The following is a 14,628-nucleotide window of genomic DNA, read 5'->3' as shown; positions in this document are numbered from 1 at the left end:
AGGGAGGAAAAAGCGAAATAAAATCAGAGGCAGAGTGCTTAAATGGAACAATGCTTTTTTTGTTTACGACTCCAAACTCCTCAGACAGACACGCGTGTGCTCCCACACGCAGAGAAGCACACACTCATTGCTCTGAGGTTAAATTGGAATTAAAGAGAAGGAAAGGTGCATACCCTGTTGCTAATTAGCATTTTCTGTGCTCAGCAGAAGAGGTGGAAGAATCGATAAGATATTAAGTTTGTGTATCGCAATGAAGCTCGCAATCACTTTCATCCATTAGCAACAGCAGATTAGAAGAGAAACACGAGCCAAGAAAACAGCGAAACTTTAACCTTTGTGGTTTGAATGAATAAATCCTGTTTGGCTTTTTTATGTTATTTAGCTTTATGTTGCTTAGTTTTCAATATTAGTAATGCAATCATGCTTGAGATGATTAGAATATAGTCATTCACACTGGTATGAAGAAATATGATGTTGATGTTTAACCTCAAAAGGTTTAGTGGTCCTTGTGTGTGCAAAAATACACCAGTAAAGCGGAAAAGCTCAAGAAAAGTCAAACACATCTGTGCAACAACATCTCCAAGGAGTATGTGTGGAGCGTCGAGCCACAGAGAATTCCTTAGCAAGCCTGAAGTCTTAACTCAAAGAAGACCTCTATCAGGTCACACCTGTTGCAAGCAGAGCCTGACCCTATAGATGTATAATTCACCTTATCTATTGAATATTCTGTGGCGTGTGTTGGTTTGATGATTGATTCATGTGTATCTGGCTGAAAATAGACTGTGAGGTCAGCCTGTGTTTTGACCCAACCTCTCACACCGGACTTTTATGGGTTACATGTATATCTAAGTTTAATACCAACTCTCAATTGTTATTTTGTGTCCGAGAATACGTTTTTGGAGTTGCTCTAAAGGTCTGCTAGAATTTTATGCATTAACAGCACCACCTCTTTCTCCCTCTGGTACCCTGTCTTTACCTTTCTTCTCCTCCTCGCCAACTCCTCTCACTACCCCTGTTTAGACCACATGAGTGCAGAACGGGAGAAGAAGCTGGTCTTTCTCACCGCCCGCGTTCACCCCGGAGAGTCTCCCGCCTCGTTTATTTGTCAAGGTAAAGTTTTAATGGGAGGTCATTGATTCAAATGCAGAACCACTCACCTGTGTGCACAGCAGCGTATGTCAGCATGCACTGCACAATGCGGTACGTATACATTTTGCTGTTAGTAACCAGGATGTTTATTGATACTGTTGACTCATGTTTTACATCACTTTTTCAAAAATTCAAAATCATCGTTGCACGCCCTGAAAATGAAATGAAAAAAATGAAGATTTATTTTATAATCCGTGGTTTCTCCAGATGATGTAACGGCTCAAAATCCTTGTTTAAAGATCTTTCGTTTGTTTAATTTTTTTTAAACTTTTTATTTCTATTAAAGAGCCCGTTTACCAAATTATCACAAGCCTCAGAAAAACAAATATCAAGAGTACCAAAATGTCTGATCTCCAGCTGAGATTACATTATTATTACATTATACCTCATTAGCCTTTTTCAAACTGGAAAATTCTTTCCAAACATGTTAAATGTAGCACAATCACATTTGCAAAAAAAAGTTGAGACACAGTGTAAAATGTAAACATTTAAATAAAGGTGCAACGTAAACATGTCAAATGTTGGAAATGAGAAATGCTGTTGTTGTCATCTCAATGGTCTTGTCTGCTCCTCTTGTTGTATTTTTCATTTCATAAAACACTAAATGCTTCCAGACAGATCTGGACTGCACACAGGCTGCCTGTGCTGTGGATAGAGGCAAAACAAACCATTAAACCAGACTAATTAACAGACTAGCTCATCGTACTAAAAAAAAAGCTCAACATGTGATCAGTAATAACACATCTCTGATATTGTCTGGAAACTATATGTAATGAAAAGGGATGAGCAGTCAGTCCTTTCACACTTACAAAGGAATTATAATTCTGACCTTGCACCTGAGTATAATATGCTTGAAACTTAACAGAAGAGATACCTGAGCCTATATTTCTCTATAACAACTCGAACTATAGTCCTGAAATACAGTGGTGTTGTGGTGTCTTTGCTCCTGAGCTCTGGTAACTCAAAACTAATAAAGCATCTTGAAAAACTAGGAACCTTTGGGAAATTGTCTTTTAGCAAGATTTAATGGCTCTGTTGCTCCTTTCCATCGGCTCAGAGTGGTCAGGTTAGCTCCTGCTGGGTTCCTTTGTTTATAGGTAATGGGACTGAAAAGGAAAGGTAAAGTGTGCTCTCTCTATCTATCTATCTATCTATCTATCTATCTATCTATCTATCTATCTATCTATCTATCTATCTATCTATCTATCTATCTATCTATCTATCTATCTATCTATCTATCTATCTATCTATCTATCTATCTCAGTGTGCATATGCATTATCATGGATCAGATGAGCTGGCTTTTAGTCCGCCGTGTGTCTGTTTTTCCAGCGCCGTCAGCTCCATTCCATTTGTATCGATTTAGGCTTGACGTCTCCTATTCCTCCCTCGATTCTGATGATGCCCCTCGCTGTCCTTCCTTCTCCTTTTGTTTCTCAAAACTCAATTAACTGCCAGCCTGCCTTTGGTTTTCTTTTCAAGTCTATTTTCCTCCGTGTGTGTGCCTGTGTTTCATAGGTGTGATTGACTTCCTGGTGAGCCACCACCCTGTTGCTCAGATCCTGAGAGATCATGTGATCTTCAAGATAGTCCCCATGCTAAATCCCGACGGAGTCTACCTGGGCAATTACAGGTACACAAATGTGCATGTTTTAATTCTTAATTTTAAACCGTCCCTACACTAAGTAGAACTCACACATTACATGGTTTTGTATCACACTCTGTGGGGTTATATCCTCTTAACTCCACCTTTAGAGAGCTTAATGAATTCATATAGCTCACAGCAGTGCATTTGTTAGAAGATAGTATTTGGCTGTAGGGCTGTTCTCTTTGCCAGTCTCTCTGTCCATCCTCTCCTCCACTCTGTCTTTAACACTGCTGCTGCAGCTCTGTGGGCATCCTCCTCTCCTCTGTTTTCCTCTCCTCTCATTCCCTTCTTCATAATTGCCTTTTACTTAATAGGCTCAGCCCTCAGAATACTAATGCTCACCAAGATATGCAACACACTCCCACTGTGTTTGTGAACGCCATCTAGTGGTGGTGCCTTGCCCCTGTCCCCAAAATACATGTGCAGGGATTCTTTAGTTGCTTCCCACAGTGACAATCTCAGTAATACCATTCAGTGCGACTGGTGATGGTTCAGGCTATTGTCATTGGCTTGTTTTTGCACTGAGTGGTGATAACCAGCATATTGACAGTAGGTGAATAGTTATAGTCCTCATCCGTGGACACAGACACACAGAACGCATACACAGAAACCACACAGCTACCTCAGCAGGACACAGTGGAGAGCAGACTGAAATGGATACATGCAGAGCAAATAATCAATTGCAGTTAACCTGGGATGAGTATTTTGTTCATGGCTGGCTGCGTTGCTCAGTTGCCCTGCAGTATCAGTAACTCCTGTGTCATTATCACTGGCTTTAGCAAATGTCAAAGATCGACATGTCACAAAGCACAGCAGATTAGGGCGCATATTTAGATGTAAGCATCCCATTATGGCAATTTGACACTCCTGGTAACACTATAAGGTTGGGCGCCACAGCAGCCTAATGTTTGGGGCACGTGCCACATCATCCGTGGTTCAGCTGCCGGTCAGCCGGACTTTGATTACAAGTTCAGGCACTTCCCTCATTCCCAGTCTGCTTCTAATGCGTCTACTGTTTCTTACCAATAATGCATCATGTGTATTTGTTGCAAGGATTTTTTTCCTCTCTTCAAACACTTGCCGAGCTGAATCGAGTAAGAATTTGTGGCCTACATTTTTCTGTCCTGAATCAATCTCAGTTTACTATGTAGGGCATCATATTTAGCAGCTGCCCTTTTATTAGAGGATTTGAATTTCGAGTGTGCAATAAATGCTAGTATACTCGTAGTAGAAAGATAGCCATCGTGACGCCACCCACTGGTTACAGAGCCCTCAAGCTGAGCGTTGGTGTTTTGCAACCATACAGTGAAACCGAGGACACCACAAGCTGATTGGCTAATGAATTGTGACTGATAAATAGTTAGTTAGAGAATGCACTTTACGATCCTCCTTTATAACTTTAATAGTTTTATTCAGTAAAAAGTGAAAAAGCCCTTAAAGTCATCAGAAATGTATTTACTGAGGTCACAGAGGCAAGGAGTCGAGGGCTGTTTTGTGTACAGTCAAAACCTATTTGCAAACAGTGAAGTCGCCCCCTGCTGTCCATTAAAAAGAATGCATGTTTACACATTTTACAATTTACACTGATGCTGCTTCCATCTTTTATTCCGTGTTTGTATATTTGGAGCTTTTTACAAAGAAACCAAAGTGCTGAAAAAAAGAAAAAAGATGACAATTTACAAACCTGATATCCTGAATGTTTTAAAGAAATTACTCAGTCATTTAAGTAAGGAAGTGATTTCAGGCACAGGGATGCTTTTTTTTTTTATATCATTTTTATAACGCGGCAGTCTCAGCATGTGATACTAAAACCATCTTTTAATTAGTGAAGAACTGTATAAAAAAGACAAGAGGTCACTTTTAAACTTAAGCTTTGAGCAAGTGCAACTTTGCACCGTTTGTGGCCACAAGGTGCCTTTAGTCATTTGTAAGGCAAACCGCATTTGATTTTCCATTATCTGTGTGTGTGTGTGTGTGTGTGTGTGTGTGTGTGTGTGTGTGTGTGTGTGTGTGTGTGTGTGTGTGTGCGTGTGCGTGCACGCGCATGCTTGTGTGTACAGGTGTTCTCTGATGGGCTTCGACCTGAATCGACACTGGCAGGATCCCTCTCCGTGGGCCCACCCCACACTGCACGCTGTGAAACAACTCATAGTGCAGATGAACCAAGACCCGGTGAGTGTGTTCTCACACACACACACATGCACGCGAACAGACACAGTCCTCTGTTATGTGCTCAACATTCCTTCTCCACAGTAGCGTCTACTGAGCCCAAGAACAGTTTTCTTTCTCCCTGCTTGGTTCAGCATGTTTCTCCAGTCTGTGTTTAGGGTGTGTGCGCTGGGGAGCATGAGGAGGCCAGTCAGCACCTCTAGAATGTCAGCTAGGCTCTCCTGGCCATTCAAAACATATTACTGAAGCAAGACTGTGTGCTTTCAGTCTTTAAATCTACTGTAACTTTTTCCTTCTCTACTTTGAGACTTTCAGTTGGAGGAATGCTACACAGGGAGGCTAGGGATTTTTCATCTTTGTTCCTGATGTTAATTATAAGCAGAGCGGCAGGTTGGTGGGATTACTGAAGGTCAGCGTGTGTCCTGGGAATACTCTGCCCTTTTGTACACTCCTCTAATCCTGATAAGAGAGGGAGCAGGCTGGGGCGGGATGCAGGGCAGGCCAGAGATGGGGTGAGGCGCGGGGCTGGCATCGGGCAGATTAACCTTTTCCCTCGACGCTGACACGCTGATCGATAGACTCTGTCATGGCAGGGTGATACACTCATGCCTGTCATTCACACACACTCACACACATACTCACACATACTCGCCTGAGCAAACAGACACAGAATGTACACAAACAAACAGCCACAAAACTGCAGCACTGCTTAGAAACATGGATGAGTGAATGTAATGTGTTTTCATCCTGAAACGCGCGTTCTTATTCTCTGTCAGATGCATTTCGTTTTTAAAAAGATACTATACCGAGTCTTTTTCAGCACATTTGCACACATTCATTCTCAAGCAGATACAATTAATGGAAGATTGTTTTACAATAAAATATGCTAATTGTAGCAGTACTGCTGGGTAAATGAAGAGCCCAGTCGATATCACAGAATTAGACCATATGTTTCCCGAGTCCACTCCTGCGGGTCAGAAGACTTGAATTCCTTCTCCTTTTCTATTGATAACCATCCACCAGCACTTGTCGTGCTGTAGCCCCCTTCTCCCCGATGATTGCCTTCAGTCTTGCAGAGTTAATTTGGAAGCTTGGGCAACCTCTCCTGTTCTGTCTCTCTTTCGCCACAGCCAGTTAATCCCATCAGACACACTACTCATGTCTGGGGCTCCCAGATGCCAGTTTCGATGCCAACTCTGCAGCCAGGAGGCCCTGTGCTGCTGCCCTCCATTCATGCTCGTCTCACTCAGCGGGCATAGAGTCTAATGAGGCTACCATGGTTGGAGGGCTCTGCTGGAGGACTCCATTAACAGGAGAGCAGCAGCAGCCACAGCAGAACAGTTGGGCTAAGCTAGCATACTGTATGTGGTCCATTTACTAGCTGGTAACTCTGCGTGGTTATTTGTTTAAAATACAAAAGCTAGAATAAGCTTGAAGACCTGGGAATCTGGATTATTCATAACACTACCAAACAATTAAGCATTGATAACACTTAAACCATATTAAGGAAGCAGTTAAGAGACTGTTGAATTAATCAGTGACTGTTTGAGCCGCCGCTAAAGGAGCAATCGCTAAAATATAACTGATTGCCCCTCTTAACATTACACAATCTTTGCTTGCTGTAAAGTATAAATTAAACATAAATATCCTGACCCACGCTCGCCCGTTCTGTAGAATATTCATCATCGTATAGCTTTAAAATATCCAACTGGCACATTAGGCACTGCAGTACAGTTCCCCCAAATTCAGCACGTCAGTCAAACAGGTGGGTGGCAGCTTTCAGGGACTGCAGAGTCACAGCAAGTAAATTAAAAACAGTTTGAACAGCAGCCCCGGTTTGCCATTTTAATGTCGCTGCTTCATGTTAGCTGTCTAAAAAGGTGTTAAGAGTGCAGGTTTTCATAATGATGCCTTCACAGGGCAATTGCAGTAATGTTAACAGTGTCTGCTGGCTACAGATGACCTTTTAAATGGTAACGAGTTTTCCAACTCATAACAACAAACTCCAACATCAAAATTCAAAGAACTTAGGTTTGCTGGAATTGCAGCTTCAACTTTTGACATGACATGAGAACATATAGTGAGCCCTATGAAAAAGAAGTATTCCATTACCATAGGACTTGAGGTAAGGCGCAACCAAGCGCTGCTAATGCTCTTGATTAAGTGATCAGCAGAGAGTGTAAGCACCGCGATAAAACCAGGAGTTTTAGCAGTTTGCAGGTCTGGAGTATTCAAGTGTGTGTTAACATAAACCCAGGACTAGACATCACAGTAAAGCTATATCAGACTCTACAGGCTTCAGGCTTCAGTTAGCATGTTAAATGTTAAGTTTTAATGTTTAGAAAGATTGCCAGGAAAAAGCTCTTAAAAAACAACAACAAAAAAAAACCATGTGCAGCTTAGCTTTAGAAAGTTGCATCTGAACAAATCACAAGAACTCCTTCGTATGGACCTGACCAAACTGTAGATATTTGGAGATAATGCACAGCGATTAAGAGCAAAAAGCAAACACAGCATGTCAGCACGAACACCTAATACCAGCTGTCAAGCACGGTGGTGGAGGAATGGTGGACCCAGGCATCTTAAAGACATAGAGTCAGCCGTGAACACCTCTCTATACCAAAATATTCAAGTCAAATGTGCATCTGGCATTCAGTGTCAGATGTATGCTGCCATGCAATATGAAAAAGTTCCCAAACACAGCAGCAGATCTACAACAGAATGGCTAAAAAAGCAACTAATGAAGGTGTTGCAACGGTGCAGTCAAACCCAGGCCCAAACGAAATACTGTGACACGATGACTTACTTACAGAACTTACAGAAAAAAATTCCCTAAGATTTTTTTTTAGACAGACTTTTTTCTCTTTTTTTTCTTTTGAAATGGCAGCAGATACATGTAAGTCGACTTTTGTTTTGTTTTTTCTGTGTGTACATCTCTGTTTGCATTTTGCCTAATTTGGGTGGTTTGCTAATACAGCTCTAACATCATGTAGATAATTTGTTGACCTCTTCTTATATTCAAAAGTCCAATATGTGTCTCAAACCTGGATTTCAAGATCAAATCCAGATATGCCAGCGGCAATAAGTCACCACTTCAGGGCGTAGTTTATCATAAACAGTTTATGCATTTAAATGAGCATCATGACATAAAAAGTAACGATTAGCCAATAAATGTTGCGATGGAAGATCGAAATGTCGTGTAACAAGTTAACAGTTCTATCTCATCTCAGGTTGAAGTTGCTGTGAGCCATTATGAACATAAATCTGACCCCAAGGCCGTGTCACCACGACTTCTTTACTTCTTTAAACACCCACATTTCTATGCATAAGGCATCATAATTCAAAGTCACAAAGGAGCCTACCAGCATTCAGCTTCAAACTCCATCTACCGTTCTTGAGACGCATACCTTAGTCACTCCAAAGTGATTCCCAGTCATTGTGAATGCAGCAACACTCGCTTTCTGTTGGTAAAATAACTTCCTTGTTCTGTTCAGGCAATGACTTCAATAACTGTAAGGAGCTTTCCAGACAAGTGCCATTTAAAATCAAAGCTTGTAGCAGAAGCAATCTACACTGCATTACCACTGATGGCTGAAAACTTTTATTTGACTAATATTTATGGAGAAATTCAACACTTTTCGGAGCGCACCCGTGTTTATGCAGAATCTGACCTAAACAAGAACTGATGTTTTGAAAATCAGAGACTTAGGTCCCATCAACCAGCTCACAGTTTCTGGTAACTGTTTTTGTTGATCTATAAATGCAGAAAAACTGAACAGCAACAGTTTGGCGGGAGGGAAATAAATTAATTGCACCCAAAGAAATAGTGCCCGCATAAAAATGATGATTAAATATTCCTCCTGTGGAGGAAACTAAATCAAAGTGTACAGGTGTTTGCAGATATAGCGAAGCAGTGAATGTTTCATTTTAAAATAATCTATTCATCAAACATAAACAAATACACTGTTTACCCCAGTTTGTAATTCCTCAGCATTTAAAAAACAACTAATGGTTGTCAGCCGATTTTTTCTGTATGATCTCCAGGAGATGTGTGTTTACTGACATCATTTTTACTATGCTCCAGTCACAGAAAACAGTGCTTGGAGACAGCAGCACCAACACAATTTGAAGCTGCTTCGAAGACGGGGACCAGGTCTGCGATTGCTCGCAGTCACTTATCACTTAAAGACAATTACAGTAGCATGCAGTAAAAGATTCAATTCATTCAATTTTATTTATATAGCGCCAAATCACAACAACAGTTGCCTCAGGGTGCTTTATATTGTACAGTAGATCGTACAACAATAGATACAGAGAAAAACCCAACAATCATATGACCCCTTATGAGCAAGCACTTTGGCGACAGTGGGAAGGAAAAACTGCCTTTTAACAGGAAGAAACCTCCAGCAGAACCAGGCTCAGGAAGGGGCGGGGCGACTTGTGCAATCGCATAACGAGTAATGTGGTTGCCTCCATGTTAAGGGTGTTGCACGGTCAACCTCTGGGCGACCGGTTGTTTACTGCAGCTGTTAGCAACAGGTATTAGCAACCACTGATTTTTCGTTGTTTCAAGCAGGTTGCTGTTTAATTTTCGCTCTAGTGTGACTGAGCCATTTGTGACCAAGAAATGTAGGCAACATCTCGACCCTGCACGTGACTAATGTTACTCTGTATATTATATCAAACAGTGTAAGAGTGTGAACTATATTCAAGATTTGAGGTATTTTTCCAGCGCTATTTGCGTGCTCAATTGGCTTAAGTAGATAAAATGTAACCTTTCTGTAAGGAGCCAGTTGCTTGTTGATATTAGAAGCTAGCGTTGCACACTGAGGCTCTATTCACACATTGGCAATAAAAATGTGACACATTATTTTCAGTTAATTTGTTGACAGGTGATTAATTAGAAACCAATCTCTCTCTCCATTGTAGAGGATTGTAATAAGATAGTTTAGCTTTCTGCCCAAAGGTTCTCAAAGGCTTTGCTCAGTTTTTTTTTTTTTTTTTGGTTTGGTTGTTGTTGTTTTTTTTTTTTTTAGTTCAGTATTGATTTAAATTACTGCCTGAGATTTTAAATGTCACTACTGATCACACTGAGAATCAGACACCTGCACTTCTTTGGCGCACTTTACATGATTGAATCAAAATAAGTCTCACCAGATTCCTGAAGTAAAATCAAAGGGATGAGGTCTCCAATCCAGTAACAACCAGTCAGGATGTACCTGACTGGTTGTTACTGGGGTAAAACTCAAACCTTACATCAGTAAATTTAAGCCAACAATAAACGTCGATCATAATCACTCCAAAAAGTGCACGTCGTCCTTCACTGTCATCACCGCTGTGCTCTTGTTTATGCTGCTTTGCTAATTTCAAACTGTCTCGCTGGGCATAATGATGGAGTTTCACACAGTGCAGTGGAGACAGTGTGGATCTTTTGTGTGCTCGCCGTGTCTTTGGGAAGTGCCCTTTATTGTAGCACAGGGAATATTGTTGCCAATTAATCAGTCAAAGACTCCCATTTGTTTTAGGAGTTTGTGTGGTTAATATTTATAAGGTAGCAGGAAAGAGGTCCCTACTTAGACGCGGAGAGTGTACTCAATTGCCTGTTTTATTTTCCATCCATCCATCCATTTTCTTCCGCTTATCCGGGGCCGGGTCGTGGGGGCAGCAGCCCAAGCAGAGAAGCCCAGACCTCCCTCCCCCCAGCCACCTATCCAGCTTATCCGGGGGAACACCAAGGCGTTCCCAGGCCAGCCGAGAGATGTAATCTCTCCAGCGTTTCCTGGGTCTGCCCCGGGGCCTCCTCCCGGTTGGACATGCCCAGAAAACGTCGCCCAGGAGGCGCCCAGGAGGCATCCTTGTCAGATGCTCGAACCACCTCAACTGGCTCCTTTCGATGTGGAGGAGCAGCGGCTCTACTCTGAGCTCCTCCCGAATGGCCGAACTTCTCACCCTATCTCTAAGGGAGAGGCCAGCCACCCTTCAGAGGAAACCCATTTCCACCGCCTGTATTTGTGATCTCGTTATTTCGGTCACTACCCACAGCTTGTAACCATAGGTGAGGGTAGGGGTGTAGATCGACCAGTAGACCGGTACAGCGTCCACATCACTGCAGCCGCTGCACCAATCCGTCTGTTGATCTCTCGCTCCCTTCTCCCATCACTCGTGAACAAGACCCCGAGATACTTAAACTCCTCCACTTGGGGCAGGGTCTCGTCCCTGACCCGGAGTGGGCACTCCACCCTTTACCTACTCTGGGCAAAGGGTGGAGTGAGACCTGTTTTATTTTTATTTTTTCAAAGTTCACTTGGCATCAGCTTGAAACGTGCGTACATAGGTGGAGGACTGTAGTGTGGTGGGGTGCCAGGAGCCTCGGGTTCACCCTCTGGTGATAAAATTTGCATCGCTCAAACACAAGCAAACCCTCGCATACTCGTGGGTGCAGAATGTGTAGGACCACATTAAGATGCTCATTTTGTATTCTTATAATAGTGTAAGGGTTTGTTCCTATTAAAGCCACAGGAGCAGATGATGAGCTGGTGATACATCACTGCTTCCAGTCGTAATTGTTCATATGCATCTGTGCGTGTGTGTTTTGTGTTTTTTGACGTAGTAAATGTAATCGAGTAAAGCCCATTTGCGAATGAGACCTAAGCATTTGCTTATAAGCTGCTTGTAAACTTTCCCTCCATCCATCTCAAGGCATATTTGCTCAGACTGTTTCAGAAAATTCCATCATTTACCATCTGCAGCTGAACATTGGTCAGCAGGGAAAATGGCTGAAAGAGTCAGTGATGCAAGGAGCTATAATCTGTTCCCAAGCTACCCTGTTGTTTGTTTTGAAAATAGAGAAATGGAGAGGGAGGGGGGGAAAGAGAAGAGACCAAAGAAACAAATGGACCCATCTCCTTCCTAAAGCGTTGCTTTTCCAGCTCATTTATCAAAAGCAGGAGAAGAATTCTTTTTGATTGGCTGATTACCAGAAGCATTCATCACTGGCCGATGTATCCCCACCAATCTGACGTTGCCATTTTGGATAATTTGTTAAGGATGACAAAGAGGTCATTGTTGCTTTGGCTTATTTTTGACCTTTTTAATATTAGAAAATTAATTTTCTCCCCGAAACAAACGTATTAGGTCCTGTCACAGCATCCAGATTGATTTTGCACCTTGAAATCCTCCCTAATGCCCTACTTCTTCTACACTGACTGCTCCACACTCTCTTTTTCCACATCTGTCTCTTTTGTTCAACGGTCAGAATCGCCTTATGTGTGAAGTTAGCGACCTGTGTGTGCGGTTTGCACATCTATTTGTCTTTTTCTTCGCCTCTCTGTCTTCTCCCTCCCCTCTCTCTGTGTGTGTTAAAACGTCCTCTGGTGTCAGCCAACCATTTCTGATCCATTTCTGAGATTTACGGCCAATTTTTCCCCATCATCCCTGCGTCGTTTCTATTCCTCCAACATCCCACTCTTTATTCTCCCTCCGTTGGAAGCTGAATTGTCTGCTTTTCACAGGAAGATACAGATGAAGCTCTCATACTCTGGCGATTTTTATGCGATTTTTCGCAACTTAGTTCAAAGGATTTTACCTTATCTTAATTTTTAACATAATATTTCAGATTATTTTTTCTGCGGCTCCCCTCTTGCTCTCTTTTCTTATCACATTTTCCTCTCTGTACCTATTACGCTCCTTCGCTTCCCCTTCCTGTGCTTTCCTGGCAAGCCCTCCCAACAGATGTGACAGCTTATGTGACACTAAAAGGGCTGAAGCAGAGAGCTGCCTGTGCCCGTTCAGCCTGATTACAAGTCACCTCTGTGTTCATAAACAGACAAATACCACCATCAATTTGAGAGCATGATGCAGACTGAGAGGGCGAAGGAGAGAGGAGAAAATCAGATAGATGGAGACAGACGGTGGCAGAGTTTTGTGTCATTTACTCTCATCCATGAAGCAGGTCATGCCATCTGCCATGTTCTGTCACTTCTACATCATTAGTGGGTCACTAACCATGTGCCCCTGTGACCTGAATCAGCTCCTCTGACTAATGAAATAAGGGTTAGACTTTTACACTGTTTAAGTGTCATTATGTTGAATCCTTTCATGCGGGAAACTTTCCCCGGCAAGAATATTTAACGCTAACTTGGTTCCATAATAGAACAGTGCCTTCTTCATAGAAAATATGCTGTTAGGAATTGATTTTGCCACCTGACTTGGGTTTGGAAGTGACCATTTTCTGGAAAGACCTATCAAGTAAACTGGTTTATTCGATAAGGTCCTGTGTTGGAATCCAGGATCTAGCTGACCCCGTGTCTGCGTGGTTTCTCTCTCGTTCACAGTTGAAAGACATGTAGTTTGTGGGGTTAGGTTAGCTGATGATTCGACATCGCCCATAGGTCTGAATGGTTGTCTGTGTTAACCCTGTGGCAGACTGACCATCTTTCCAGACTTCCCTCGCTTGGATAAGCGGAAAAGAATGGATGGGTGGACGTATCCAGATATATGTAAGCACAGGAGGCCTCTACATTTTGAAGAAGTATGCAATACACCGCAAACAGAGACTGCTAGTGATTGTTTCCTATAGTGGTTTTTTGAAACATCTCTCATTGGTTTGTGGACCCCATTTTACATAAAACAGACGCAGCCAATAGGTGTTTCTAGATGACACCTAGCAGAAAGTTAGCAGTCTGGTCAGAATCCAACTAACAATCAAAGTATCCAAGCTCCTGATAAATCCGCGGTTTGTTTAAATCTCTGAAGATGGAAATTAGGCTTCAGTCACAGAGGCCTAGAGGTTGGTTGTTGACCCCCTAGCAACCTCCAGGAAAAATGTGTATTCCTAGACCATTTGAGGAAAGGTTGCTGGAGGCTGCTGGCTGTCATTGAGTGAAATTGGTGGCAAAGAAGATGCTGCATCACAGATCTCCTCGTGATTGCTAGCAGATTACAGCGGCTGTCTGTAGCCTGCATGGAGGATGCCGACTTGTCAACACTTGCAAACTTCCTTACAAGTGGTGGTGAAAATGCCGCACATGTCAGAACCAGAGACGGGATGCCTTCAAACTGAGCTGTGGCTTTTGAAAAAAGCTGGTTGCAGCGCTAAGACTCAACTTTTACTTTGAAAGCAAATCATCTGTTTCTGCTCAGAGAGCGATTAGCATCTTCCATCCAAACTACAGGCAACTCGGCAATCTGTTATCAACAAGACCAATCTCAAAGAGGTTTTCAGTGCTGTGCTACATACTCGTTTGTGACCAATTTCTCACAGCGACAACTACTAGCAACTTGCTAACGGTTTGGCTAGAACAAAATCTTTTTTTGCACCATTTTATTTAAGGTATTTATTTCACTCGCTGGGCCCACGTCCTCATTTGAGGCTTGACAGGGTTTTAGTAGGTAAAGGTGAATGGCTTGGACATGAACTGTGGTTTGGGGAAGGCCTCGAAGGGGACTGGCAGCGGCTCCCGGGCCTGGCAGATCCCCATGTACTAAGTAGAAGTGAAGACGTTAAAGAATTGAAAATGGGAGGGAGGAAACGAGAACAAACAGCTTGTAGAACTGGGGGAACATATATAGATGAGAACCGGGAGGAGCGTGTTTGGAGGCGTGGTCCTGCTCCTGAAATTCAGATACTTTATCTCCAGTTGCTTGCATCACGCTTACTTGTGCT

The 14,628-nt window shown here is 42.5% G+C and overlaps 1 protein-coding gene across 2 annotated transcripts in view; it reads left to right on the top strand.

The window, feature by feature from the left end:
- agbl4 (AGBL carboxypeptidase 4) overlaps positions 1-14,628 on the top strand; it is a 352,436-nt gene that overhangs the window by 313,545 nt on the left and 24,263 nt on the right. For both annotated transcript variants that reach the window (XM_086281543.1, XM_086281544.1), the window contains 3 exons: positions 1,021-1,110; positions 2,666-2,780; positions 4,856-4,967. In XM_086281543.1, the coding sequence (XP_086137669.1) occupies positions 1,021-1,110; positions 2,666-2,780; positions 4,856-4,967 (317 nt within the window). The remainder of the gene's footprint in view (positions 1-1,020; positions 1,111-2,665; positions 2,781-4,855; positions 4,968-14,628) is intronic.

The sequence above is a fragment of the Aulonocara sp. 'chitande type north' Nkhata Bay genome, linkage group LG23, assembly GCF_057382095.1.
Source record: "Aulonocara sp. 'chitande type north' Nkhata Bay isolate Kocher_YH1m ecotype deep benthic linkage group LG23, A_spYH_male_GT1.1, whole genome shotgun sequence".
Classification (NCBI taxonomy): Eukaryota; Metazoa; Chordata; class Actinopteri; order Cichliformes; family Cichlidae; genus Aulonocara; species Aulonocara sp. 'chitande type north' Nkhata Bay.
This window is presented reverse-complemented; position numbering and strand designations above follow the sequence as displayed.